This window comes from Brassica rapa, chromosome A03 (genome assembly GCF_000309985.2).
Source record: "Brassica rapa cultivar Chiifu-401-42 chromosome A03, CAAS_Brap_v3.01, whole genome shotgun sequence".
In the NCBI taxonomy this organism is placed as follows: Eukaryota; Viridiplantae; Streptophyta; class Magnoliopsida; order Brassicales; family Brassicaceae; genus Brassica; species Brassica rapa.
In genome coordinates this window covers 29644710-29672083 of record NC_024797.2, presented here as the reverse complement: position 1 = coordinate 29672083, position 27374 = coordinate 29644710, and the positions used below count along the sequence as shown (strand labels likewise).

General features: G+C 33.3%; 4 protein-coding genes and 1 pseudogene across 4 annotated transcripts; 2 read left to right on the top strand and 3 right to left on the bottom strand.

The window, feature by feature from the left end:
• Positions 1-749: 749 nt before the first annotated feature.
• Positions 750-4294, top strand: LOC103862045 (fasciclin-like arabinogalactan protein 5). Its single transcript, XM_033288589.1, has 5 exons — positions 750-2694; positions 2774-2842; positions 3465-3512; positions 3697-3740; positions 4074-4294. The coding sequence occupies exon 1, from the start codon at positions 990-992 to the stop codon at positions 1878-1880; it is 891 nt and encodes a 296-aa protein (XP_033144480.1). The 5' UTR covers positions 750-989; the 3' UTR covers positions 1881-2694; positions 2774-2842; positions 3465-3512; positions 3697-3740; positions 4074-4294.
• A 3752-nt stretch (positions 4295-8046) lies between these two features.
• Positions 8047-10849, bottom strand: LOC103862044 (annotated as a pseudogene).
• Positions 9822-15218, bottom strand: LOC103862043. Its single transcript, XM_033288590.1, has 6 exons — positions 14762-15218; positions 10689-14687; positions 10433-10560; positions 10299-10364; positions 10114-10227; positions 9822-9891 (listed from the first exon to the last, which is right to left on the bottom strand). The coding sequence occupies exons 1-2, from the start codon at positions 14927-14929 to the stop codon at positions 14136-14138; spliced, it is 720 nt and encodes a 239-aa protein (XP_033144481.1). The 5' UTR covers positions 14930-15218; the 3' UTR covers positions 9822-9891; positions 10114-10227; positions 10299-10364; positions 10433-10560; positions 10689-14135.
• A 1578-nt stretch (positions 15219-16796) lies between these two features.
• On the top strand, positions 16797-25910 carry LOC103862042. The gene has a single exon (XM_033288591.1). It carries the CDS (start codon positions 23784-23786, stop codon positions 24411-24413), a length of 630 nt encoding a protein of 209 aa, XP_033144482.1. The 5' UTR covers positions 16797-23783; the 3' UTR covers positions 24414-25910.
• Positions 25909-27359, bottom strand: LOC103862041 (AIG2-like protein C). Its single transcript, XM_009139755.3, has 5 exons — positions 27119-27359; positions 26938-27010; positions 26561-26653; positions 26389-26472; positions 25909-26299 (listed from the first exon to the last, which is right to left on the bottom strand). Exons 1-5 carry the CDS (start codon positions 27244-27246, stop codon positions 26147-26149), a joined length of 531 nt encoding a protein of 176 aa, XP_009138003.1. The 5' UTR covers positions 27247-27359; the 3' UTR covers positions 25909-26146.
• Between the last annotated feature and the right edge of the window lie 15 nt (positions 27360-27374).

Here is a 27374-nt window from a genome sequence, read left to right as displayed (position 1 = left end):
ACGTTGATATTAGTTAAAGTCAATTTAGCTCAGCTGCCGAAATTTCAAAAGAATTGAAAAAGTACTACGATAATGAATAGTATTACACTTTTGGCAGCACACAATGCAGTAAACGCGCTCAATTATGAGATGTTGTGTTCGTAGGTTAACAAAGAGAATACGATCTCTCTCCGAGTTGCAAATTCGAATAATAGGTACAAAGCAGAAACTTTTTAATATTCGTGTTTATATATATATTTTTATGAGTATTGTGTAAAAGACCATCTAACTTAGAACATAGGTTCGACAAATAAAACGTGTTATTTAATGTAAGAATACTAAGAAATAAGAATATAAAATATTCCATGTTTTTGGATAATGATAATATACCTAATAACCAATTATACATGGGGAATAAACTCTGCCAACCTCTTTGACGTAATCCACCTACTAAATGTTTTTAAAACCAAATATATATCATTTGACGTAACTATTGCTTTGCATGGCTTCTCAGTATATATAACTTTAGTTTTCTTTAAGTTATAATTAGTAACTTTAAGTTTTTTGTTAAACTAATGTTTTCTTTGCATGGCGTATGTGGTCGGGTGGTACAATACGTTTTGTGGATCTCTAATAAACTCGAGTTCGAATTCGTTGCCAACCCAAATAAACACGGCGTGTGACTACCAGAGCTTTTCACATTCTATTCTTTTAGGAAAGGTTTACCCCTTTTTTAAAAGTTATAATTAGTAAATGAATACATAAGCATGGAAACAAATATATTATTTTAATCATTCTTTCTAAAAACACACATGCTAAACCCTAAATAAACTAAAAAATTAGTCTTCAAATAATTAATTTCATCTAGTGGCCAAGTCTTATTACACACTAAAAATAGGAGAGTAGACTTAGCACACCATAAAGACTAGTTCATTCTACAACTTCCTCACTTCTTCTGCATAAATACCAAACATGTGAAGCCATTGAGGTTTAGCTTTTCAGCACACAAGATGAATCTCAACGCCTCCTTTTCTCTCCTCTCCCTAACCCTTTTACTCCTCTTCTCTCCCATCGTTACAGCCGATAACATCACACATGCGTTTGAGAAATACTCCAATTTCAGCACCATGAGTGAGCTCTTCACCAAAACCAAGCTCACTACACTCATAAGCAAATACCAAACCATAACCCTACTCGCTGTTAACAACAACAACATCAGCTCTATCACAAACAAATCCGCCATTGAGCTCAAAAACATCCTCATGACTCATGTCATTCTTGACTACTACGACGAGCTCAAGCTTAAGGGGATGAAGGAGAAGAGCATAATGCTCACTACCTTGTACCAAACAACCGGTTTAGGTGAAGAGATGAATGGTTTCCTCAATTGTACCAAATCTAAAGGAAAAGTTTACTTTGGATCCGGAGTAAAGGGCTCACCACTAAACGCTGAGTATGTTACCACGTTGTATCACAACCCTTTTAACCTGTCTATAATACAGATTAGCATGCCCATTGTGGCTCCTGGACTCAGCTTAGCAGTTCTCCCACCTCCACCACCACCCGTTCCTTTAGCTCCAGCTCCTGCTCCATCTCCTATGGATGCTGCAATGGCTCCAAGTCCATCTCCCATGAGTGGTGCAACAGCTCCAGCTCCAGCTCCAGCTCCAGCTCCTGGACCAGGTGATGAAGACAATGCCTCGGATAGTAATGTTCCAAAACTTACACCTGAAACAGAGACACCTGAGGTTGATTCTCCAGCACCTACTCCAAGCGCTGATAATGAGAAGATTGAAGCTGCTGATAAGGCTGGGAAGACCTCTTCTGCTTGCAAGACACGTTTTAGCTTTGAAGTTGTAGTTCTCTTGATAGTATTTTTTGTTAGCTTTGCTTGGTTTTAAGATGGAGTTAGATCATGTGGTCTGATGACAATAACGGTAGATGAGATTCAAAAACATTTATTCATTTTGTAGCTTTTTTTTACCAAGAAGAGAGACCACTGTGATCATGCAAATGTCCTGTTGAACTTGTTACACAGTTCTAATTCTTAAGTGTGTTACGTTTAAAACATAGATTAATCAATGCCATTAATGTTAGAAAAACATGCCTGATCACAACGGAAAACGCTTCTGCATCTGTTTGCTTCAAACAATGAGATGACTAAAACGAGCCCTTACAAATACGAGTTAACCTCCTCACACTGTCGCACAAAAAACAGATCAACCAAGCTAATCGTAACAACGAGACTGCACTTACAAAAGTGAACCTAACTGATCCAACAACCAACATTGCTCTAGAAAGTCTTATACATATAGGGGTGTCAATTGGTTGGGCCACCCATGGGTTCACCCATTCAAAACAAGCATGGGTGGGTGATGGTCATACCCAAATAAGTTATGGTCTAACTGGGCTAAAAACCCACTTTGCCCATGGGCTAACTGTTCCAAACCAAATGGGTGTTGGGCTGGCCCAAAACATTTAATTTCTAGGTTTAGGCAATTTGGGGAAAATTGAAAATTCACGTTCTCTTCTTCTCTTCTCCCATTAGACGATTCTCTTCTTCTCTTCCACTATTTCTCTTCTCCATTCCCAGATTTTCGTAGCCGCGAGTCCTCCCTTACGTCTTCCTTATGAATCAGTAACCATTGCTCTGTTGTAATCTCCCTTACGTCTTTCACCATTGCTCTGAAACTTCTTTTAGCTGTCTTCTTCTGTGTAAGTTTCGATTGAAGTTTTCTCATCCAAATATATGTTTACTCAAACCCTTTAAACTAAAACTCATTTTTGATTGAAGGTTTCTCTTCCTTGTTATCTGCTCATAAGGAGGTTCAGTTTTGTCTCCATCTCTCCGCGGCGATTTCAGGTATGATTCTCAAGTTATGTGATGGTCATAACTTAATTTGATTGGTTAAGTTGTGAAGCTTGTGGGATTTTGTTTGAGTAGTTTATGGATGATAGTTTATAATTGTTATCTGAAATTAAAGTGAAAAGTGGTGTTGCTTTCTTGACCATGGGACATCATGATTCTCTGTCCTTTTACAAGTGTTGTGACTTGAGCTGTACCATTGTGATCAAAATAGAAAAAAACTAAGCTTTAGGAACAAAACTCAGAGAAGGAATGGTTATGCTATAGATTAGATAAGCAAGCTTTGGTGATCTTTGTCATGTTCTCTGGTAGATTTAATATGTATTTGCTTGTGTGTATTTGCTAAAGCCGAGCTTTTGTTAATTCATTAAGCTCCTGCTCTTGTTTTCTAGTTCCACAAATGGCAAACATTTCTAAAATTATTTAATCTAAGGTTCACTTAATTCACGTGTGGAACTTTATGTGTGGAGCTTAATGGACTTTTTTTTTGTTCGTGTGGAACTTTATGAAATAGTTTTTAATTATTATATTAGATAGATTCTGTAATGTGCTTGCTTACTTGGGTTTCCTGAGTTACTTCATATGTATCGTTTTAAGTTTTTAAGTTTTGTTGATAAAGAGAAGGAGAAAGAAGAAGAGAGTGGAGAGTCTATAGACTTGAATTGAGGTATGATTCTATACCTTACTCATTCAAGTAAAACTCGTTTACTTTCTTTGGAAATGAGCACTTTTGATACATTGAAATGTTCTAGCTATTGATCTGAAGATAAATGATTTAGTTTACTCTTGCAAGTAACTTGTTTGAGTTTGTGGGCTAATGAATCTCGTTTCTTGTTTTGTTTTGGATTCAGAAACCAGCATTTTCATTCACTTGCTGCCTCAGCTTGGTCTTCAGGTATCTCTTGGACTCTCTTCTCTGTTATTTATGCTCTCAACTTTGATTAGGTTAGGCTAATTAACACTGTGTTCTGCTTTGGTCATTAACACTCTGTTCTGATTGCTAATGTCAGCCTTAATCTGCTATATGTCATTAACACTGTGTTCTGAAGTTAATCTGCTATATTTTTTTTCATTAACTTGGGTCAAAAATCTTCTCACGTCTGGTTTTTATATCCGCAAAAGTTTATGCTACATGTCATAACTGCTAAAGATCTGTATCTTCGTCTGCAATTGTCTTGAGAATTTGGTAAAAATCTGAGGTTGAATCTTTTTTTTTTTTTTGTTGCAGGCTGCAAATAAGAGGAGACAAAGTCACAAAGCTGGAACAAAGTGAATTCATAAACAGTGTTGTTAAAAACTTAAGTCATTTGAGATTGTTTCAGATTTTCAAAATTTTAATGTTTTTTAAAGTTTCAAAATTTTACTACTCAATTTTGGATATTTCTATCATATTTCAATGTTGTTTAATATTTAAAATGAGCTTAAATTGAATTTAAACAGATTTGGGCATGTGTTCAGAAAAAAAAAAAACAGATTTGAGCCAATATTTAAATTGCTTATAAATGGGTGGGTTTGGGTGTCCAGTTGGGTGATGGGTGTTATTAGGTATGGGTGCTGTTGGGTGTGGGCTAAATATGGGTGTGGGTGTTTTAAGCCAAGAAAAAAAAACACCCAGTTGAACATACCCATTTGGGTGTGGTCCAACCCAACTGACAGGCCTATATACATATAATCCTAACTGATTAGTGATTAAACTAAGGGCAAGGTAGAAACAAAGAACATAATAGGCACAAGAAGAGCCTATTTGCAGTCTCTCATTTAATCTTCTTTATTATGACGTCTTGTTCCATATCAAGAGCCTTCACTGGAGCAAATGGACGTTTCATCTCCTACATAAGTGGTACACGATTCTCAACATACAGTTCAATAACATGAACGCCACCAAAGCTTTTTGCTTCATTGTCGAGGAAAAGAACTAACTTTCTCCATTTGCTCATGAAATCTATCGAATATATACATGTTTTTACCAGTGCTCTTACCGCTCTTTCTTACTGTCTTTTTTTTCTTGTACCGTAAAGATTAACAAGGATTAAGAAAGATATGTGACCGTTCGATTGACTGGAGGGAGCAGGAGCCATTAATAAAGAGAGATTCGAGACGCCTCGATCGGTGTTTTACTTCTACGGGTTATGACTACTTGTCGTTCTGGATTTCCAAAGAGAAAGAAGCTTTTTTGTTACCAAATGGTCCCAGTTTCTAGGCCTGGGCAATCGGTGGACCAATCGGGCTTCAGTTTGGGTCTATTCGGGTGTCGGGTTGTCCAAAATCAAACCCATTCGGATATTATAAAAGTTCGGTCCGGTATCGGTTCGGGAGTCGTCGGGTTCGGTTCGGATTTTATAACTGTGTCGAAAACTGATTGAAACCAAAATATGTATAGGCTTTGGTTCTTACTCGGTTATTCGGTTATGGATGCACTAATTTGAAGTCGGTTTGACTAATTTTTATGCGGTTAAACTCGGTTTGGTACTCGGTTACACTTGATACAAATCAAACCAACGTTGATACAAACTCTACAAAACCTCTGCTTAACATTAGGAACTCTACAAGACCTCTGCTTAACGTTGAACTCAAAACAAAGACACAAAGGACAACATACCAAAGACACATTCAAACTCGAGACACAACATACTAAAGTTCCATTACAAAGTCAGGCACATAAAAAACACATTCAAACTCGAAACAAAAGAAATGCAAAGATGAAAGCAACATTAAAACTTTATTAAGATAGAAGTGATACAAAGATCACCATTATTCAAATGAAAAACAAAAACAAAGATCACCATTACCCAAGCGATAGCCAAAAGAAAGCAACATAGATCAATAAAAAAAAAAACTCTTTGAAACTTCAATCTCCAGCCTTCAACCTTCAAAATCCAGACTTCAATCATCAAGATTGTGAGCTTCAAACTCTGATACAAAGGCAAACAAAAATCAGTTACATGGACAATAAAACAAAGCAAACAAATAGAAAAGAAGTGCAAATGAATTCATACCTTTCTCAAGCTTATCAAACTCTTCAACATCAGCTAGGATTTGCTCATTTGTGATGATGGTTTCCTTAAGCTTGATGTCAGCATGAAGCCATTGCTCAGTACACATAAGAATCTCTATCATGTAGTGAGTCAAACATCTTCGATAAGACTCTAATATCCTCCCACTTGTGTTGAATGCACTTTCTGATGCCACTAATGAAACCTGCATAGCCAACAGAAACTGCCAGTTTCTTACAACTTTTAATACCAACTTTTAATACTGACTTTTGTTAAGTTTCACTTGCATATTTTTTTTTGGTCACGAAGTTTCACTTGCATATTAAAATACATAATTGCGTCCTAACAAAAGAAAGAAGGTACAAATACCAATATAAATATTTTCTTTCCTTTCTGATTAACAATGTAACCAAAAAGCCCTCAAAAATTATTTTTTTGTTACTTTCTAATTATTTTTTTTAATATAAATTTTATTGTTTTCATTCAAAAACTAAAACCACTAAATAATTTTATATATCCTCCCATCTTTTTATTTTAGATTTTATTAGTATTCTCAATCATATATATTCATAACTTTGCAAGCAAGTATAAGAGATTATGTTCTTTAGGAATATCATAACTATAGATTTATCTCAACAACTTCTTCAAGGAAAGTAGAATAATTTAGTTAGTTCCGGTTTTATATATGACTAGTGGTATTCCGGCGCTACGCATCGGTTCATATGTTTTATTTTTAAATGAATTAAAAATTCATTTTATAGTCTAAGTAAATAAAATATGTTAAAAATAATGAAGATTAAAATATATTGAAAGATAATGATATTTTTCGGATCCATACGATAATGGTTAGCGACCATAGTATATTCAAAGTGGAATAGTATAAGTGGGTGTGACTAATCGATTTAATAAAAGTAGAATAAAAATTGATAGTCATGACAAAATTAATTTAGTTAGAATTTAAACATAAAGTAAAATTGATGTTTGATTGTTGTATAACTTGATAAGCTAGTGAATGGGAACTATATTTATATTTGTTGGTGTTTGAGATTATTGTGTGAATGTTTATGAGATAGTGTCTTTTGTGGTTGATTCACTTGATGAAACAGATGGTGTGTTATATATGTTTTTTTTTATTTTCGTTATCGTACGGATGAAGATGGATTTTGTTATTAGTTGACTAAAACTGGGTCATGTGGGCTATAACATTTTTGTGCATAAAAATAAATATTTCAATAATTACACAATTGAAAGATACAACCTTTTAATATTAATTAGTTTTTCTATTATTAATATATACTTAGTTATTAAAATCTTTTCATTTTACTACTTCATTTCTATTATAATAATTATTACATTTATTTTTTATATAGCTAGATATCCTCTTCTTTTTTTCTTTTTAAAATTATTAGGCTCAAATCATCTCTTTCACACTTAAAAGTTTTTTTTCTCGCAAGCTCACTCGCTCAAGAAGAAGGTATGTGTGGATCTTTTGAGCTTGATTCAGTTTGGAGGATATATTCAACCCAAATCAACTCACTGTCTCCCTTAGTGCCAATGGTTTCTTCTTTCATGTTATTATTGTTTACTTTTTGCCAGTTATTATTTATATATATATAGGAGACATGTTTGGCTTCTCATCAATTTGATCAACTTTGAAATATTAGACAAAACAAAAGCTTAAATCAAAAAATCTGAGTTGATGCTGGTGTACCGAAAGATATAATCCTTTAACATTAAATTATGTTAATTAATTCTTCAAAATAGATAAAATAGTTAAATCTTTTAATCATTTACATGTTATAACTTATACTTATGTTTTCCGGATAATTTTGACTAATTAAATAGCGTATACAATAGCGGTTTCATGATAAATTAATAAAATTATCATATAATACTTATATAAATTTAAAATGTATATTATTATAATAAATATAAAATTGAACACGTAATATAATTAATAATAATATTGCATTTATTTTTAATTTGTTGGTTTAAATATTTGAATTGAGAATATTTATTCGAATATATTCGGAGACCAAAACAATTTCAGTTTAGATCGGGTTTAATTCTCTAGATACCAAAGTGTTAAACCGATATTCAACAAGTTTCGGTTCATAGCAGGATTCGAATTTTTTTCCTAGCAATAACTAAGGTGGATTTTGCATGTGCTAAAGAGAGAGATATTTGAAATCCTTAAAACAGGTGAAAGGTATAATACTTGTTTAAAGCTTGATTTAGATATAAAAGTACAATAAAATCCAATGTAAACTGAAATCTAACAAAATCAAATGGATATTATACAAGAAGTGATTTTAATTCATTTCAAATTACATATCTATCAAATGTTTAATCTAGTAACACTGAATTTTAATTCACTTAGCGTGGAACAATGAATTTCACTTGTCAGAGTGATGACTCCTTTTGGTTTTGCGACGACCATGGTGATGAGGGTGTTGAACAGCTTTCTTTGTCTTTGTGCTGCAATAAACAACAATATGAGAGATTTACATGATTTTAGATCAACTATACATCAAAAATTTTAGTGAGTTAATTAGGAGATTCACCAGAAAAGGGAAGAGAGAACTCTGTATGCAAAGAAGATGGGTAACGCCAACAACGCAGAAGCCTGAATGAAAAGATTTTGAGTTATTAAGAGTGGAGATAAATAAAAGAATGTAATATCAATAATACGTTCTGGAAGAAAGTTAAAGACAAATACCGCAAACCAAACAAACTCATTGGTAGCAAAAGCCTCCGTGAGCTCATGGCTCTTTAGTCTTTGTTCAACATGAGCTTGGACCTTCGCAGACAACATGAGAATTTTAGCTTTTAAAATCAAGAAAACTCATTGATTCATCCAGAAAGTGACAATAACTTGATTCATACCTGATTGTGATAAGTTGTGGCCGATTCAAGGAACTCTGTATAAACGATGATCACCTTGGTTGTGTAAGGTTTCATGGAAACCTTGACATTATCAACATGTGGCTTCGTGGCCGTTACCACTTGGTCAACGTATGGCTTGCTAAACTTTTTAGCCTCCTGGAAAAGGTTAAACACGCTATAAGTTTACAATCGTAAACACAAGCTCAAAAATATAAACTGATAAAGACACTATACCTGATAATAAGGGTCTACAATTTCTTGAACCGTGACAATGTGAGGAGAAACAGCACTCTTGGATGCATGGTAAGCCTCTTTTGCTTTGATGGATAGTGTTCGGACGTGTGGCTCAACATGTGTAGCGACAGTTTCCTTGATGGCTGGAATATATTTCTGCAAGAAGTGCATCATAAACACACAGAACATAAAAGCCACTCATAAATCTAGAGACTTGTGACAATAATAAACTAATATGCCAGAGAAAATTACTGTAAAATAAATTGCCAATAAGACGCTTACAGTTTTAGCGTTTTTCACATGTGGTTCAGCCCACTTCACAGCTTGAGTCTTTGCTTCCGTCACCTAGTAGATAATAAGTAAACTTCAGTAGTCAGATGCTCCTATGCTGTTTATAACTCAAATCTAAAGAAGCACACCTTCAAAATTACTGTATCCACAGCAGGTTTCCCGTGGGCCTCCCAATGTGTCTCGGTATAAGCCTATGAGTACATTAAATGCTCAAGTTAACTGAGGGAAAAAAAACCCGCCGCCATGTAACAGAAAAGTAGAAAAGACCAGTAAAAACCTTACCTGAATACTAATCCAGTGAACGGCAAGCCAAGGGGGAAGCCATGAACCATGAGCCTGACCAAAACACAAATGATGTTAAATTTTTATGTTCAATTCTGACTTCCAGGCTCTACTAATATCCCACCAAACAATGAAAAACTGTGTCAAACCATTACCTCCAGGAGTTCATTAGTTTTTGAGGATGCTTCATGCTTTGTCCTCAATATTTCTTCCTGAAATTGTATTTTGGGTGAAGCAAAAACGAAATACGGTAGGGAGTTTAGTCTAGTAAGAGAGTAGTACTATATATACCTCAGCTATCTTAATAGCACGTTCAAGTTTGCCTATTTTCTTCATCTGCTCTTCATTTGTCTTCTCAAGCTGCAAGACATCACATCACATCACATAGCTGTCCTATAGTGATCTAGTATAGCCGAGAATGGAAGCTTTCAGGGAAAGAAGATAACATAAATGAGGAGGCTAGATCATGAAGATACATGACCTCAGCCTAAAAGAAGTCTTAGCTAGAGCTGAAATAAAGAATTTAAACAAGCATTCGCCACGTCTCTAAAAGAGAAAGTGAAACAAGGGAAAGATACATACTTCGTCTAGACTTGAGTTTAATTCGGTTAGTTTTTTCTCAGCCTCTTTAGTCAGAGCTTCTGTGCAAGTTTTCTCCTTGTTCTTTTGCTCCAAGAAGTTCCTGAGTACCTCCACCTGAATAACAGAAGTAGCATCACGAAATTAAATCTAGCCATCTAAACAGATTGGATTTCACGAACTTAAACCTGCTTCTCTAACTCAACAACTCGTGCTTGAACCTTCCCCAACTGTTTAGCAGAATCTGATGTTCCCTATTTTTTCAAAATGTGTTAAAAAAATTCAAAACATTTATGATTCAAAACCATATAAAGATCCATACTTGTAGTGATGAGACTTCAGTCTGCAAGGAAGCAATCTTGTCTTCTTTTGCTTTAAGCAGCTTCTCCTTCTCTGCTACCAAATCGTCTTTGCCCTTAACCTCGCGAGCTTTCTCATCGACTTGAGACTCTTCACAACAACAACAACAAAGAAAAATTAACATACATCCACCAATTCAACAAAGCTCCCAGATTTGGATTTTCACTAACTCTATCAGCATAATATACGAACTTAAAGAATGTAACTCGTTAACTAACCTAAGGCAAGGATCTTGGCGTTAAGCTGATCCAGCTGGATCTTAGAGGAGCCGTCGGATCCGGCGGCGTCAACAATCTCCGGCTCCTCCGGCGAAGACAGTGGTGGTGGTGAAAACAAAGGCAAGAAGAAGTAACAAAGCCACGAGCTTGGCGGCTGCCATGGCTAATATTCACCACTGAACCTCGCGACGATCAACAAAAGGGACGGAGATTCCAACAAAACAAAAGAGAAACGTTTCCACGATCTCTCTCTGTTATATATCCTTCCTTTTTTTGACAATGGACCGTACAATATATTTTTCACCCAACACCTTGCAAAGAGGACAGAGACGAGGGAAGAAGGTTTGTGTGTTGTGTTGTTGACATCGTGGGGATGTCGTGATCGACACGTGGTATCACCAGATCTACTTCTATGTTTTTTTTTTTTACATTAACGACGTGGCGAGAATCCAAATGGCTATATTAAAACATCAGATCTTAGAACATGATTATTCTAAAGTTCTTAAGGTGAGGTTTTTAACTTAAGACAGTTTTTAGTATTTTTAGATATTTAAGAGTCGGTTTTTAGCTTTTTTAGTTAAAAGTGAAGAGACAGTTTTTAGTTTTTTTAGTTAAAAGTTAAGAGACAGATTCTTCGCTTTTTTAGTTAAATAAGATATTTAAGAACCGGTTCTTAGCTTTTTTTAGTTAAAAGTTAAGAGATGGGTTCTTATATTCCGCTAAGAACATCACCATAAGAACCTCCCAATAATCATACTCTTAGTGACGATATTAAAGATCTATAAATTTGCAACAGTGAATAGCATATTTTTCTTCTTATCAAATTTTTGAATAAAATTATTTTGCTATTTTTCAAAATATTTTTTATAATATTTCCATATATTTTTCTAAAATATCATTCATTTGGATAAAAAGTAAAATAAAGAAATTATGTTTATTCTACTAATAAGTACAGTTGAATTTGAGTAGATTTAGCTCCAAATACTATTGCAAAAACAGATTCGAAAATAAATTGAACAATATGATCTTTTTTTGAACAACAGTTGAACATGATCTCAACATAAAAAATAAATAATATACTCAGCCATAAATGAACATTGAATAACATATTATTCATATCGATTCTTAGAGGGGGTTATTGGAACAAGAATTTGAATGGAATTTAATAATTTTAAGAGTTGAGAGATTCTTAAAATTTAAGTAGAGTTAATAAATATTTTCTGAACTTCTAGCAAATGTTTTGTATGTATTTATATTGAATGCAATGGATTTGCATAATATATTTTTTCAAAAAGTTTCTCTTTATAAGATAATATAAACGAATCTCTCTTTCTAGAAACTTTTCAATTTTAGTAGCTTGATTTGAATTGCATCACTACCAATTGAAGATTGATTTATGTCTACGGTGTTTCTGGGAAAAGGAATATATTACATTAGCTTGCTTTTGATAATAACAGCGAACTCTCTCTTTATATTATATATCATCGATGAAAGCAAAAACACTTTGAATAGCATCATCACCACTTTAACATCTTCTTTTACAATTTTGTTAAAGATTTTTGTCAGCTTTGCTTTCGTTATTTTTCTTTTCTTGAAGCACCATCCTAGACTGTGAGTTTATATGTGTGAGTTTTATAATATAGATTTTAGAAATCTTATAGGTGTAGAATATATTCTCAAAATTGAGTCTTATGAGTAAAAATAAAAAGAATTTACATCCCAATAACAAAAGATTTTAATAGAATTGTTAAATCCATCATAAGTAAACTTTTCAATAACAAAAGATTTTGAATAAAATTTAAAAATCTGCATCCCAATAACAATGGATTTTACTTAGATTTTAAAAATTCTTGTTCCAATAACAATAGATTCTTAAAATTTTGTAATTCCTCTAAAATTCTTCTACCAATAACCCCCCAGTTAGACTATCCATAAGGGTAAGCCTCTCATTGGTGTTTTCAAAAAATTAAAATAAAAAACATAAAAAAAAAACATAACAGTAGCTGAAAGGAGGAGAGATGAGAGAATTGTGCTCTCCGATGAGAGCGATTTATCACATTTGTAAATCTTAATTTGCCAAGTGTTGTGGATGACCTTAGTTGCAGAACATGCTAGTCACTTTGTCATTGTTACTCTAATTGCAGAACATGACAATTATCTGATATTTGACTTATAGCTATAGCTTTTGTATTCTCCTGGAAAGATGTTCATTCTTTAATCTTGAGGTTACAAATTTAGAAGCAAACATTCATATCAATCACATACTTGAGAATGCAAACATGCCACTTTGAGGACAAATTTAGCCGTATTATTTCATGGTATGCTCATTGCCAATTATAATCATTGTTTATTTGTATGTGTTTGTGTATCTAAATAGACATCAATTTTTATCAGTTTGTGAATTAGCGGTTGTTAGCCGTGGAGCTTGTGTGTTACCAAGCAACTCTTTGACCATGGATGGCCACATATAATCTACTGTCGTCCAGCCAAATGTTTATTTGTATATATTTTGTGGATTAGTTGACATTATTTTATTACTTTCTAATTAGCCATATATAGTGTGTTACCATGACTGGTTATGTTGGCCACATTAATATTTAGTGACCCCCTTTGGCTATTCAAATCTAAGGCACATCAATAACCAAATAATTTTCCAATGCTAAAACTGTAAATTTTTGCTGTGAGAAACATCTTTTCTTTGACTGAACTGATCCAACTTATAATTTTTTTTAAAGAACAAAAAAAGTTCATTAACAAACAATTTTAGTTTCATCTGAACATGCATGGGCTTCCACAACTCGGTAAGAGCTGATTAAAAAAAGAAAAAGAAAACTCTGATACTATGTCGTTAGCAGTTTTAATCATTATGGTTTCATACTATATGCAGAAAAAATCTGTTGTATATTAACCCTTTTAAAAAACTGTTGTATATTGTGAGGATATATATAGCTCGATCGTGACGACTGGTCCCGACACATGACAACTAACTCAGAGTGATACTAATGCACGGAATCAATATGTACACTTCACATTTTCTTGGTAGACGTATGTCACGTGAATTATAACAGAAAGTAACACACACATATAACATAATCATACGCGTATACATTATAAAGTTACCCACATGGAAATGCCAATAATAACGCTCAAATCTCAACAAACCAAAACGTGACACAAAAAACATACTCCAATACAATAATATATCTTAAAGTTCTCATGATGTAACTCATACTCTTTCATCATCTAACGCTCCATAAGCCCTAATCAAATGCTATATGACCATGATTAATACACTACTCTACGCATAATGTACTCAGAAAGTCGCTTGAACAAAACGATCTTAAGTCGAAAACTAAACTAATCTTCCAAATCTGCAATTGTGTCATGTTTTATTGAATCATCGATCACTTATTCACCATCACTTGCTCGACCAACTCAAACTCGGTACTACACAATTCCACAACTGGTTTTTCCATCGATTTTTTTCCTTTGTTTACCAAAGAAGAAAAAATCGAGGTTATAAAGAAGAGGAACCATCATGACCGAGCACAAGAACACAAGCACCGGTCCAAATATCCAAAGCATCAAAGGCAACGCCGCATAGAACAACCTATTACCCACCGTGTTCAAAACAAATCCTCTCTCCAGCAACTCCGCCACGTACTCCTCCGGCGTTACCATCATCTCCTCATCCAACTCCTCTGGAGGAAAAGGAGTGTTGATGAGGATGTTGACTTGGTTGATGAACCGGATCGAGAGAGAGTGAGAGAAGAAGGAGAAGAGGAAGATGGTGAGGATTGTGACATACTTGAGAGCCACCATGAACTCCCCGTGAGCTCCGTAAACGGCGTCGTTTAGAGGCTTCTTTACTGCGTATGTGCTGCTTATAACCGCGGCTAGACCCGCGCAGAGAAGAATCGACGTTGTGGCCATTAATGTTGATCCCATTATGCAGTTTCTTAGCGTCTGAACTGCCAAGATGTTCTTCTTCTCGTTGTCCTAATTTATCCAAATACATATAGTTACATATACGTGTATGGGTACGTATAGATGTATACATGTTTAAATATTACCTTGATGATGGAAGCGACCCAGAAACGGCGAGCTCTAGCGTTGGTACCAATGATGGTGGTGAGAGGCTGTGTACGTAACTTGTACCACAAGTAAACATGGTAAGTAGCATATACCATTATCCCTGGCGGCACCAAGATCACATCTAAATAACACTCTCTCCATTCCATTATTAGTTCAAGACTTATATCAAAGCTCGAAATATTTTTGGTAGGTTTTATAACGCCTCTTTATGTATGACTTGTTCGAGGATTTGGAGAAGAAAAATACTCTATTTATAAGAAAAAATGATAAATACAAAAAAAAAAATTATTGAAATGAAAATTTGAAGCACGTGGGAAATGAAGAAGAGGGATGACGTTGATAGTTTGTCCTTTTGTTCGCCATTGTTGGTTTCTAAAGTTATCTGATCTCTCTTCTTCTTCTTTTTTATTTTGTTAATAAGTGATTTCTAGTTGGAGCCCATCATACTTTTATAAATCTTGCACGCTTTTGATTTCTATCTTCGATCATTTATTTTTAGTCGTAATTTTGAATAATTAAGGTTTATATTAATCACGTATAGTAAGGTAACGATAAGAAAATCACACTACAACTGTTTGTTTTAATATAAAAACATTTTATTAAAATTGTCTCTAACATTGTTGATTATTAAAATTGTCTCTGCAATCTGGCAGGGGTTCGCTTCTCAGATCAGGGCTCATCCTCCAGCAGACCTTCACGCAGTAGCAGCTTGGATACTCTCTTCCTCCGATCGCATTAGTAGAGAAGAAGTTACTCTCCTAAAGCTCATCTTTCAATCGACAATCTACTTTATTTGGAAGGAAAGAAACGCTCGCATCTTCACCTCTGTGTCAACAAGCTCAAGCGGTATCCATTTGGCTCTAGACAGGCTTCTTCGTGACCGGCTCCTTTCTTTCCCAGCTTCTCCACCAGCCGGCCCCTCGCTGCTCTCGCTTTACTTTGCATCCTATAGACCTCCTTGAGAAATTCTCTTTGTTGTTGTTGTTATTATTGTTTCTATTTCTTTCTTGTGTAATAAGTTGCTTGCAACAATGTGAAAAATTGAAAATGGTATAATATTAACATTTTACCAAAAAAAAAAAACATTGTCGATTATTTCACTCTCTAGCTAGCTATATATATATTCTAAACTTCTAATTTAAATATATACGTTGTTTATGTTGAAATTTCAGAGAGTAGAGATATGATGTATGTATGTATACATTAGTACATGCACACTGCACGACACGTATAACTGTTATCTAAATTAAAGCTTTGAAATTTATTCAAAGTCGCATTTACTTTCTTAAATCTGCTGACTCCGACATATACTGTTGTTTTATCTCAATGCTTCTTCTTTGGATAAAGTTTTCACAATGTTTTTTTTTTTTTGCTAAAATGTTTCCACAAAGTTTCATCGGGTTAGAAAGTAAAAAATAATCGATTGGAAAATGCTGTAAAGTAACAATGATTTAGTATTTGAAGGATTATTCTGAAATTATAATCAAAATCCAAATTTCTTATAGCTATTTCAATCCTTGTTATTTCTTACACTGATTGATGTCATCGAAAACCATAATTTTCCTTCTATCCTTTCAAATAAGTATTTTCAAACACGAAATCAGACCATTGGTATTTATTTATGAATAACTTCAAGTTTCTTCAATTTATGAGATACTACTAAAAAGTTAAACAATAAAAAAACTCGAACATAGCGCAATAACTCTTTTTTTTACATAACTTATACATAATGATTTAGCAAAAATAAAATGAGTGAAATCTGACGAGGACCATATCATATGAGACAAGAGAGGACATGAGGCCGACCTTTAACCATTTCATTCCTTTGTCATTACTTATTTATTAGGTTTTTGTGTGTTCATTTCACCCACTCCACTTATCTTCCAAAACGTTGGAGTCCTAGCTATTACTTTCAGAATTCTTCTCATAAACTTTTTTATTTCTACTTTAACATAAACCCCCCCCCCCCCCCCCCCCCCCCCCCGCCAATTATTACATTTTACCAAATAAATCTTGTTTTCATTAATTAGGAAAAAATGTACAATTAGGAGTTTATATACACATTGCAAGATAGTCTTAAACCAGAGGCTGAAGGCCTGAACCAAAAAAATTATACTAGTTTATAGTATACCAATTTAGATGTTATATACAACCTAATCATGTACAAAACAATGCAATCAACAACTATTACAAATTACAACCAATAAGCATGAAAAACACATGATATAAGTTAGGTATATCTATAAACCTTTTTATTTCGTAATAGTATGTTTACTGTATACAAAGTTACTTCTTCTTTTTCTGGTTTAACAAAATTACATATTTTTAAGATGAAATGAAATGACGCGGTTTGTTTCAGACAATAAAAAAGAACAGCTTGATCAATTTGAATTGATGGTTCAGTTTCTATTTTACCATCTATGCATCATGCATGAGTCTATCATTCTAATTCTATTGCAAAGTAAATATATGCTTTCGAAGAATAACTACTTTGAATCTTTCGTTGCTAATATTTGAAGAATCAAATACAAAACGATAATAAAGTAAAAATATATTGACAAGAATTGCTTAATAGAGAGTCAACCTTTGGTCGCGACGTTCTTAGACGGGAAGTATGGCTTGGTTCGTATTTTGAGTTCTTTTACAACTCAAGACTTTTTAGTGCTCCTTTATATTCTTATTAGTTACTAGTTACTACTAAAGGGAACTTCAAAAACATGAATCAATCATGAAGCAATATATATATTATCCCTTAATATATGTATTCAATTTACACATCACATAATATATAAAATAATCAAGAAAAATGTTCTAAAAATCAGTCTAGGTAGCGCCTGATCGGCAAATCGGTTATGAACAAAATATTTTTTTTTTCAAATCGGTTTATTAAAAAAATGGTCTAGGTGTTAAAAAAAATCAGTCTAGCGTCCGCTTAAACAAAAATCCTCTATAAGATGATTAACCACCGCCTAACGAATCGAGAGACTGTTATGATGGTAAATTTGAATACCTAAACACACTCAATTTCAAATTCAGTAGTATAGAACCATCATATATATATATAGAAGGATGGATAGACATCGTATAACAGAATAAGTAAAAAACAATAGTATAGCTAGTTTCCAAACCATTTCAATTAATTGAAAGTTGCTGACACAGCAGGATGGAAATGTTAAAGAAAATTTAAATTGTATACATAAGTTCGCATATATATACATGCATGTACGTAGTATGTTTTTGTGTACTAAGCAAAGTCATAGATGTTTAGAACACACGAGTTATAGAACATGTATATAGTTTCCACTATGAAGCATAAGAATAACTTATATCAAAACGCATCAGATTTGAAGATGTGCGAAATAAAATCGTGAAGATATGTTAACGAAAAGTTATGTGGCTGTTTGCATTTTAAAATACTTCACCAGAAAAATTATTATGCTGCCTCGTCCCACAAGGGATGTGCTCCTAAATATCTTTTTATCTCGGCACTCGGCAGAGTGGTTTACATGTATATATACATTCCAAAAAGAAAAGAAAACAAACATATTATTTCCAAAGATTCGATTGGTGATCTGAAAAATAACAAAAACCTTCTTGGATAGAGAGTATGAATCATAACTAGCTTTGAAGTCAAGAGAGGGTTTGCTAAATCCGTATTAGCTTATGTCTATGACATGGATTCCATAGTGACAATAAAATACTGGTTCAATGGTTTTTTTTCTAAAGAAAAACACAGTAGTAATATCAATTTGCTAGAGCTTAATTGCCCCGGAATTAATTATTGGCTTTTGTGAGTGGTTTCCTTCTCTTAGATGACTATGAACTATATTTTGGTTTATTTTAATACAAGACAGCTCTAAAATAGCATATATTCAAAGCAAATTAGAACCTTTGATTCCTTTTTTTAATTTAATAATATTCAAATTAACCGATAAGATATGTTTCTAAAAGTATCGTACATAGAATTTGTATGTCGAACCTTAATTAATGATCAATATTAACTCTTCCATTCCATGAAACACTACATTAGCTACTAATTTTATTTGTATGTCGCTTGGAGATCGACTTAATGATAATGTATATCGTGACTTTCAATGTCAGTGTTGTTTAGCTTAGTCATTCGCCATAGATCCGACATCATCTTCAGGCGTTGATGTTCGAATCATGTTTCCCACATGTGGAATAAACTCTCATTTGTGGAACCCATTTTTTTTAGAAATCTCTCTGATGAGCTGGTAACAAAACAAAATTCTGCTAGAGTAAAGCTTTCTTGGGCAATATCTTTTTTTTTTAAAATAAACTGATTATTTTTTTGTATATATCATAAGATATAACATAGAACAAAAGACATACCATGAAACGTCGTTGAACCATTTTTTGGAAAACGTATGCGTGGCCAAAGCAACAATACCAAAAAAACAAACAAAAATGTGAAGTATCAACGCAAGTTTGTTGAATCTATACAGAGCTAGATCTGAGATTTAAAAGATCATAAACATTTTAAAATTATTTTTCATAATTTGATAGCCATGCTACATATGTATAATGTAGTTTTAAACATTTGGAAAGTCAAGACGAATTCTCATCCGACTATGCCCATAAGCAGTCATATCTGTATGTAACGATTTTTAAATTAAAAAAAAAATCGCTCTACAGAACAAAGTCTTCATCTTTTGAATCACAAAACACCAAAATAAAAACAATAGAAAGATCATGAAACATCAATATTCAATAATGTACTATAGTTAGAAACTTCCGTCACATGCAAGGACAAACAACGTCACTATAAGCAAGATGAAAGAGAGGGAAACCTGGAGATAAATGGCACTGAAGATAAAGACAGCTTGCACGGTTATTCATTTCCACAACTATTACTAGAAAATGTGTGTTGGTCTCAAAGTATTAGTAGCCCAATATACATTATAAGATAATTTGGGCTTGAGAGTTGTGAACTTAGTGGAATAATAGTAAAAACTAAAAAGATGATTATCTTAGTTTCTTAGTTTGTAGCCACTTAATGCATCATCCTATTTTGTCACAACTTTTAACGCATCTATCCATTTTGTAAAACAGAAAATCAAATCTTGAAGACATCGGAAATCGGATCAAGCAAAAGCAAACGCAGGATCAGATTAAAATAAAACGGAAATGGGGATGTGTATCATATATATAAAAATATAATAATTAGATTGGGGATGTGTATCACATATATAAATATATATTATAGATGTAATATACTATTATCGAATAATCATCTAAAACTAATTACAATCATGAACATCATTATTGATCAGAGGCATGTAGATTGTAGAAGATCAGGGAATAAAAGCCAGCTTGTTTTATTCCAGTTAATTATATTTTCTCAAGTATTCATAGGGGCTCAATCATACATGTTTGTTTCTCTCCAGGGTAGTTAGTAGCAATTCAGTTTTATATGATTTTTTCTATGAATTTATTTATATTAAATCATGAAAATGTACGGATTTATACAAACCTACTTATCCCTGAAAATACTCTGGATGTTTTTTTTTTAGGAAGGAAAAAGTAATCAATCATTTGAATTTGGTACAAAAAAAAACTTATAACTGTTAGCATAAATAAACAGAAAATAATAATCTACTAATGCGTACAGGAAAAAGAAGAACGTGAATTGTGAATCTGTGATAAAGGCCATGTTGTACGGGCCACTACGTAAAAGAATCATTCATAGATTAATTGTTAGAAAAATATAGTAAAAGTTAATGGTGGATTGGTGGCCTAATTGGTGAAGTATTTTCCAATTATATCATTATTAAAAATTCCAAACCTAATATCCTGTAATGTAATACTATCATTATCTTACGTTAATAGGAAATGCTTTTGCGTAATCGTTGCTGATATATTCATTGCCGGTTCATCACCAGCACATGCAACCATTGCCAGTCCGAAAACTTAAATGCTATAATATTGAATAATGCACTAAAGAAAAGTTTCTTATTATAGTAACTCGGCGTCAACTTCTTATCATGTATTTCACGTAATATATAATAAGCCGACTTTGTTGTTGACATCATAAAGAAACTAAATAAATTCGAATATTATCAATTAAGAACATATGATTTCAGCTGCTGAAGCCAATCATTATTTTTATTTTTAGATTTGTCAAATATCCTTTCTTTGGTATTTTATTGGTTATATTTAGTTAGAAATTTTACTTGAGCCTCTAAAAAACGAACCATAGTTTTACGTCGAGACATCCTTTTAAAAGTCAATAATCCTTGGAGCCATGACCACACACAAATATATACAATGTAAGTTCAAAACTAAGATATGTTGATTAGATCAGTCAAAAAAAGATATGTTGATTAGAACTAGACTGTATTATATTCTTTTTTTATGAACTGTTACATAATTTTGTTTAAACTTATAATATAGTTTACCATAATAAGCTGGTGAACAAAAAAAAAGGGGGCATTACCATAAACAAAGGCAACATGCGTAGTTACGAAATGATCTCATCTGAAATCACTATAAAAAAAGGAAGAGAAAAGTAAGAAATTTCGAAAAAATAAAAAAGAAGGAAGAAATTTCACATGGGGAGGTGCAGTGAAAACCTGAAATCGCACTAACATTGACGTGGAAATACAAGTCCTTTACCGGCATGGCCTCCATGTTCTACGTATGGGACTTCTGAAGGATGCATTAGTTAAAAAATGAGTCTTTTTCGTTTGTCGTTAGTGATATGTAAAGCTTATACAATTACTAAAAAGAGGACTATGTAATCTAATTAATACTAATCCGTATTCATATTATATGTATATTTCTGGAAGAAGAGATCCAATCGTTAGATTCCTGGGGAACTGAACTGAAAGTGTTTGGTAAAAGTGTGAAACCGTTCGCTTTGGAAATTGAAGCCTTCCCCATGTTTTATGTCTCCTTTTTTTTCTTGCTCTCTCTCACCAGTCACCACAACATTACTACTGCACTTTACGTTTGAAGGAGTATTATTATTTAGGGATTATGTATCTCTTTTCATTAGGAAAATTAGGAAAACAGTGATTTTTTTTTCTATTACATATACTAGGTAGGGAACCCGTGCGATATCACACGGATACTCATTTTATAAAAGTTATATTTCATATTTTTATAAAATAACATTTTATAAACATTTTTTACAATTTATTTTGAAGAAATACATATGTTACAAAACTATCTTGCATGCAACTATATTTCTTTATTGATAATACTGAAAATCTATATTTTATTTATAGGTTTGGTTGTAATAAATTTATAAACATGTAAATACCAAATAAGATTTTTGTCTTATTATCCGTTTAGTTAAGTTATTTAAAAATCTAAAAAATAACTGAATATTTGAATCTAATTAAAAAGAAAACATATTCCAAACTAATTGTTTACTAAATTAGTAAGGTAACTTATAAAGACAAGTCAAATAGTCATGATTTTTTTTTGAAACCATATAAGACGTGTGCGATCGAAAACATAACAATATGATAATTTTATGATATATATTATCCCTTAAAATATTCTTCTTAGCATATCGCCCATAGTTTCTGTTTTATTAGACATTCTAGAACAAAATAAAAGAGCACTAAAACTGATTATACATAGATTCTAAACCTTCAATATCTCAGTCAAACTTATTCATTATAATGTTGTAACTTATATCAAATGTTGTAACTCTCTGATTCATTTTTTGGATTGAGTGAATCTGCAAAATAAAAAACGAAAGCTACGTTTATAAATCAGTAAAACAATAAACTGAAAACCTTTGCAATTTAATGACGGTAATTTATTGAAATTCTTTTCTGGGTTATCAAAGTAGACACTAAAATTTTGTTAAATCAAACTGTTTTAAAAGAAAAAAAATATTATGGACAAAGCTGTTGTTTATAAATATGATAGAAAAAATGGTTGAACATAAATAAGAAGAGTTTTCTTAGTTCACTTCACAACTGTAAAGATGATGATTAATTGCATACCATGTGTTGCCACACAATCCAAAGTAGAAGATGTAATAGTAGTTAATAGTAACAGTACATATTGAGTAAAAAGGTGCGTACGTTAAAGGGTGATAATTAAGAGTATCAATTTTTTTTTTGTTAACGGTTACAGAAATCATCTTGTTTGAAAATTTGACCTTCATTGTTTCCCTTGCTGCTTTTGAATTTTAAAGTTATACATTATTTTACATGTCATGATTCAGTAATTAACAGGTTAAATGTTTGAGTTTTACAGAATTGCGACAGCAAATATCGTGCCTAACATTAGTTTACAAAATCGTGACAGTCATGGTTGTTGTGATTTGTGAATGCACACAACTCCTTATATAGAAGATTAAAGATTGCAATGGTTGGCACCAAAAGTTACAATGAAACAACACAATCAAATGATACTTATATGAATAGTCACAACTTTTAAATATAAACAGTCATATTCTTTCAATTTAAATATAATTATTTTTAGAAAATACTTATATAAATAGTCACAACCTTTCAACATAATTAGATTCACAACCTTTGGAATTAATTGGGATTGCTATTATTAGTAGATAAATATTCTTCTACTATATGTTTACTTTTATAATATGTTACATACACCACATAAATAATTAACAAAACTAAACCAAAGTATAAACTAATTCTGAAAAGATAAAATAATAGAACCAGTAAACTTAGTTTTACATCTACTTTTTGTAGTTTTTTCTTAGCGGTGTTATCAATACCCAAAAGTGTATACAGATTGCGGATTTAAAACGCAAATCACAAAAGCATAATTAAACATGGCCTTAATGACGATTTAAGTTAAAAGAAAGTCAAACTAGAAGTAATAACCCGACCCTAAGGTTTTCCAAGTTGAGAGAATTAAGAAATCCAAAAGCATATGATTAGTCAACTATTTTAATCATTTAGCTTCAAAATTAATCTGTAAACTAATTAAAACAAGATTCCAAAACGTCATCAAGGCCTCTATATATCTCCATAACCTCAAGAACCCACCATGTTTCTCTCCATCATTACACAACACAAAGATCATCAAACACAAAAGAACATAGCCATGTCTTCTTCTGTTACCGCCATGGAAGCCAAGAAGTCAAACAAAATAAGAGACATCGTAAAGCTTCAACAAATCCTCAAGAAATGGCGAAAAGTCGCTCAAGCATCAAAACAAGCCAACAACAACAAGATTAACAACGAAGAAGACATCAACAACAACCTAACCAAAACTGGAAGTGGAAGTGCAAGTAAGAGCATCAAGTTTCTGAAGAGAACACTATCCTTCACAGATGTAACAGCTGTTCCCAAAGGCTACTTAGCTGTCTCGGTGGGGAAAGAGGAGAAGAGATACAAGATACCAACGGACTACCTTAGCCACCAAGCTTTCCACGCGCTGTTGCGTGAAGCAGAAGAAGAGTTCGGGTTTCAGCAAGCTGGTGTGCTGAAGATTCCTTGTGAAGTTGCTGTGTTTGAGAGCATTTTGAAGATAATGGAGGACAACAAGAGTGATGAGTACCTGACCACACAGGAGTGCAGGTTCAATGCAACTACTGATGAAGTTGTAACTCACCGTCATCCTTCGGATTGCCCTAGGACTCCTTCTCTTCAACCTCACAGTCCAATGTGCAGATAACTTTTGTCTTTCTATTGATGTGTTTGTTGCTTTTAACCATTCTTCTCCCTCTTCCCCCATGTTTCCCACTTTTTTCCCTTGGGGATTTGAACTTTGTGTACTTTGTAACTCCAAGAGAAAAAAGAATGAGAGATTTTTGAATAATGAAATGTATAAAGAAATCACTGAAAAAAATTGATAACATGAAAAGCTCTCATAATATTAATCTCTCTTCCATTATATGATAAATTTCAGAACTCTGTTATTCTGGTGTATCATAACTTATAAGTTAATCATCTAATCAGACACAATGAAGGAGAATGTGTCGCATGGCAAGAATGGATAATGAGAAACATCTAAACAAAAGCAGCTACATGGTTAAGTTTACTTTTTCAACATCTACATTTGTCCTTTAACTCTTAAGTAGAAATCAAACCCACATCAGCCAAGAAGTGGTGGTGCAATGGCAAGTATACTCTAGTGGTTAAAGCGTAAACTAGGTCATATGGTTAGGGCTTTGGAGACCTTGATAGAAAACAAAGCAAGAGGTTCATGTTTCTATGTATGCATCTTCAGTTTTTTTCGGAACTACCCCATGTGTAATGATGTTGCAGTTATGCCAAGTAATCAGAGGTTTAATATAAACTAATGGAGTAACTAACATCAATTAAAATAAGTGTGAAAAGAGATGAGAGTACCCTACGGCATTGTACTTTTTAAAATCATCAAGTTGAGACACTGGTTGTTAAAAGTATATAAATTAACAAAACGTACAGTAGTATCCTATGCTCTTACACAGAATGCTATAATAAGTATCTTAATTAGTGAATATAATAACTTTAGTCACAGCATCACATGCACCTTTTCTCTAAATTAAGTACTCATCATTATTGAAATCACATGCAATTAACGATTCATCCACAACAGAGTACGGCAAGATCAGAAGGAATGATCTTGGTATCCTCCCAAAATCAATCAAGATTCAAGAGAGAGGAGGTACTCATAGATTAATGAATATGCTCTCTCTCAACAAAGGGTGGTCAAAGTCAAAGGTTAAGAAGCCGAGATCTGATAAAACGGAAAGGTCACATGACATATGTACCCTGAGACTTGCCACCATCTTAAGCAATCACTCATTCACACATGTGTCATGAACATCTCCTGAACCTGATCTCGAGGTTTCTAAACGTTACTAACGATTTAAATGGAGCAGGTTCCATATAAGACAGCAGGATCCAGCTAGAAATTTAACATGTAACAAACCATACGCCTAGGAAAACTCAAAAATAGTGGTGATGGTACGTTCATGACTCATGTAGTTTACTTCTTTATAAAGATTGGTAGCCAAAGTTATAAGCCTAAGACAAATAGAGAAACAAAAGGAAACTTTATTATTTGTTCTCTTAGGCACATAATCAATATAGACAAGCGATGAGCAAAGGGCAGCCACACATACATCAGTACATAGACCAATCAGTACACAATTCACAGAAACACATACATCAGTACATAAACAGAACCAAACCAAACAACGAATATTTGATAATAAGCCCTTTTAAGTTTTTGAAATAGGAGAAGTCACTTTTCAATTAAATAAACAAACAATAAGAGGTTACTTGGGATTACATGATCATGCAAGCCAATCTCTCTAGTAATTTCATTTGAGTTATGACATTCATGTTTCCACAAGTCTTATTTAAAATGAAGGTGAAGCAATGGCCTCACTATAAGAACCCAATGTCACAGAGAGAGTATCACGAATCCAGAGGTTTCCCATCCTCAGTATCATCCTGCTTAAAGAACGTTTTGAATGTGTCGATCCTCGTCTTAGCTTCAGGTAATTTCCTCTCTTCCATAAACTTCTTTGTGGCGGTTATGAAAGCTTCCCTGTCATGTAGTTTCCATTCCTATAACACAATTGAAAAATATCATAAAGATCAAAAAGCTCTCAGATTCTAAAAGCAACAAGGACAGGTGGTAACATAAGACTTGTAACCTCAAAGTCCCATTCGGCATAAAGATCAGGATCATCTTTGTTCCTCCATACATATGTTCCCACTTGTAGCTTCTCTGAAGTATCCTGTAATTGGAAAAACATCAAGAGGTGATCTACCCTAACTCTGACATGTAAATACAGAATTAGTTGTTCTGAACCAAACATTATTTACCGTAAGCACCACTTCAACAGCCTTTCTGTCATATTCAACATCCTCAAAATCATCTAGCAACTTACGCTCATCATCTGTTATGCCCTTTAGCACCTGCAAGAACAGCAAAGTTAAAAAAAATTCTCAAATCTTTATATGAGAAACCTCAAAATCAGGATTAGACACAAGACAAGGACGGTAACAAACCATGTCTACAGTCTACACTAAAACACATCACAAAATCATTACATGAGAAACCTTACACACAAAACAAGGAGGGAAACGAAGCCAATATAGACACTAAAAACACATCACAAAGTCCCCACAAAGAACAATAATGTCCATCATATTATATACAAGAGAGACAAATGAGAATATGGGAATCAAGGACAATGAACCTTTCCGGTGACTTTTCCAGTACTGTCCGGTAGAATTGTTGGATAAAGACGATTCTTGATTTTAAACCTGTGACTGAAAAAAACACCAGAAAGGCCATGAATCAAACCTTCTCAGTTGGATCCAAAACATGAACGAAATCAAGACAGGCTGACTGAGAAAGAGAGAGAGAGAGAAACTTACAAGCCGGAGAGTACGGCGGAGCTATGGTCAGGGACGCGATTAAGCAGCACGTTAACGACTTGGGGATCTTGGAGACTGCCATAGACAAAGAGATCATGACCAGCTGCTTTCCCTGACAAGATACTCATCTTCCTTTGTCTCTCCTACTCTAGTTCATGTGTCCTTGATCTACATGTGTGTCGTTAAAATGTCCATTGTCCAGCCACGTGTAAAGCATGTAAGAGGTTATGTAATTATTACTTATTTAATTTAACTA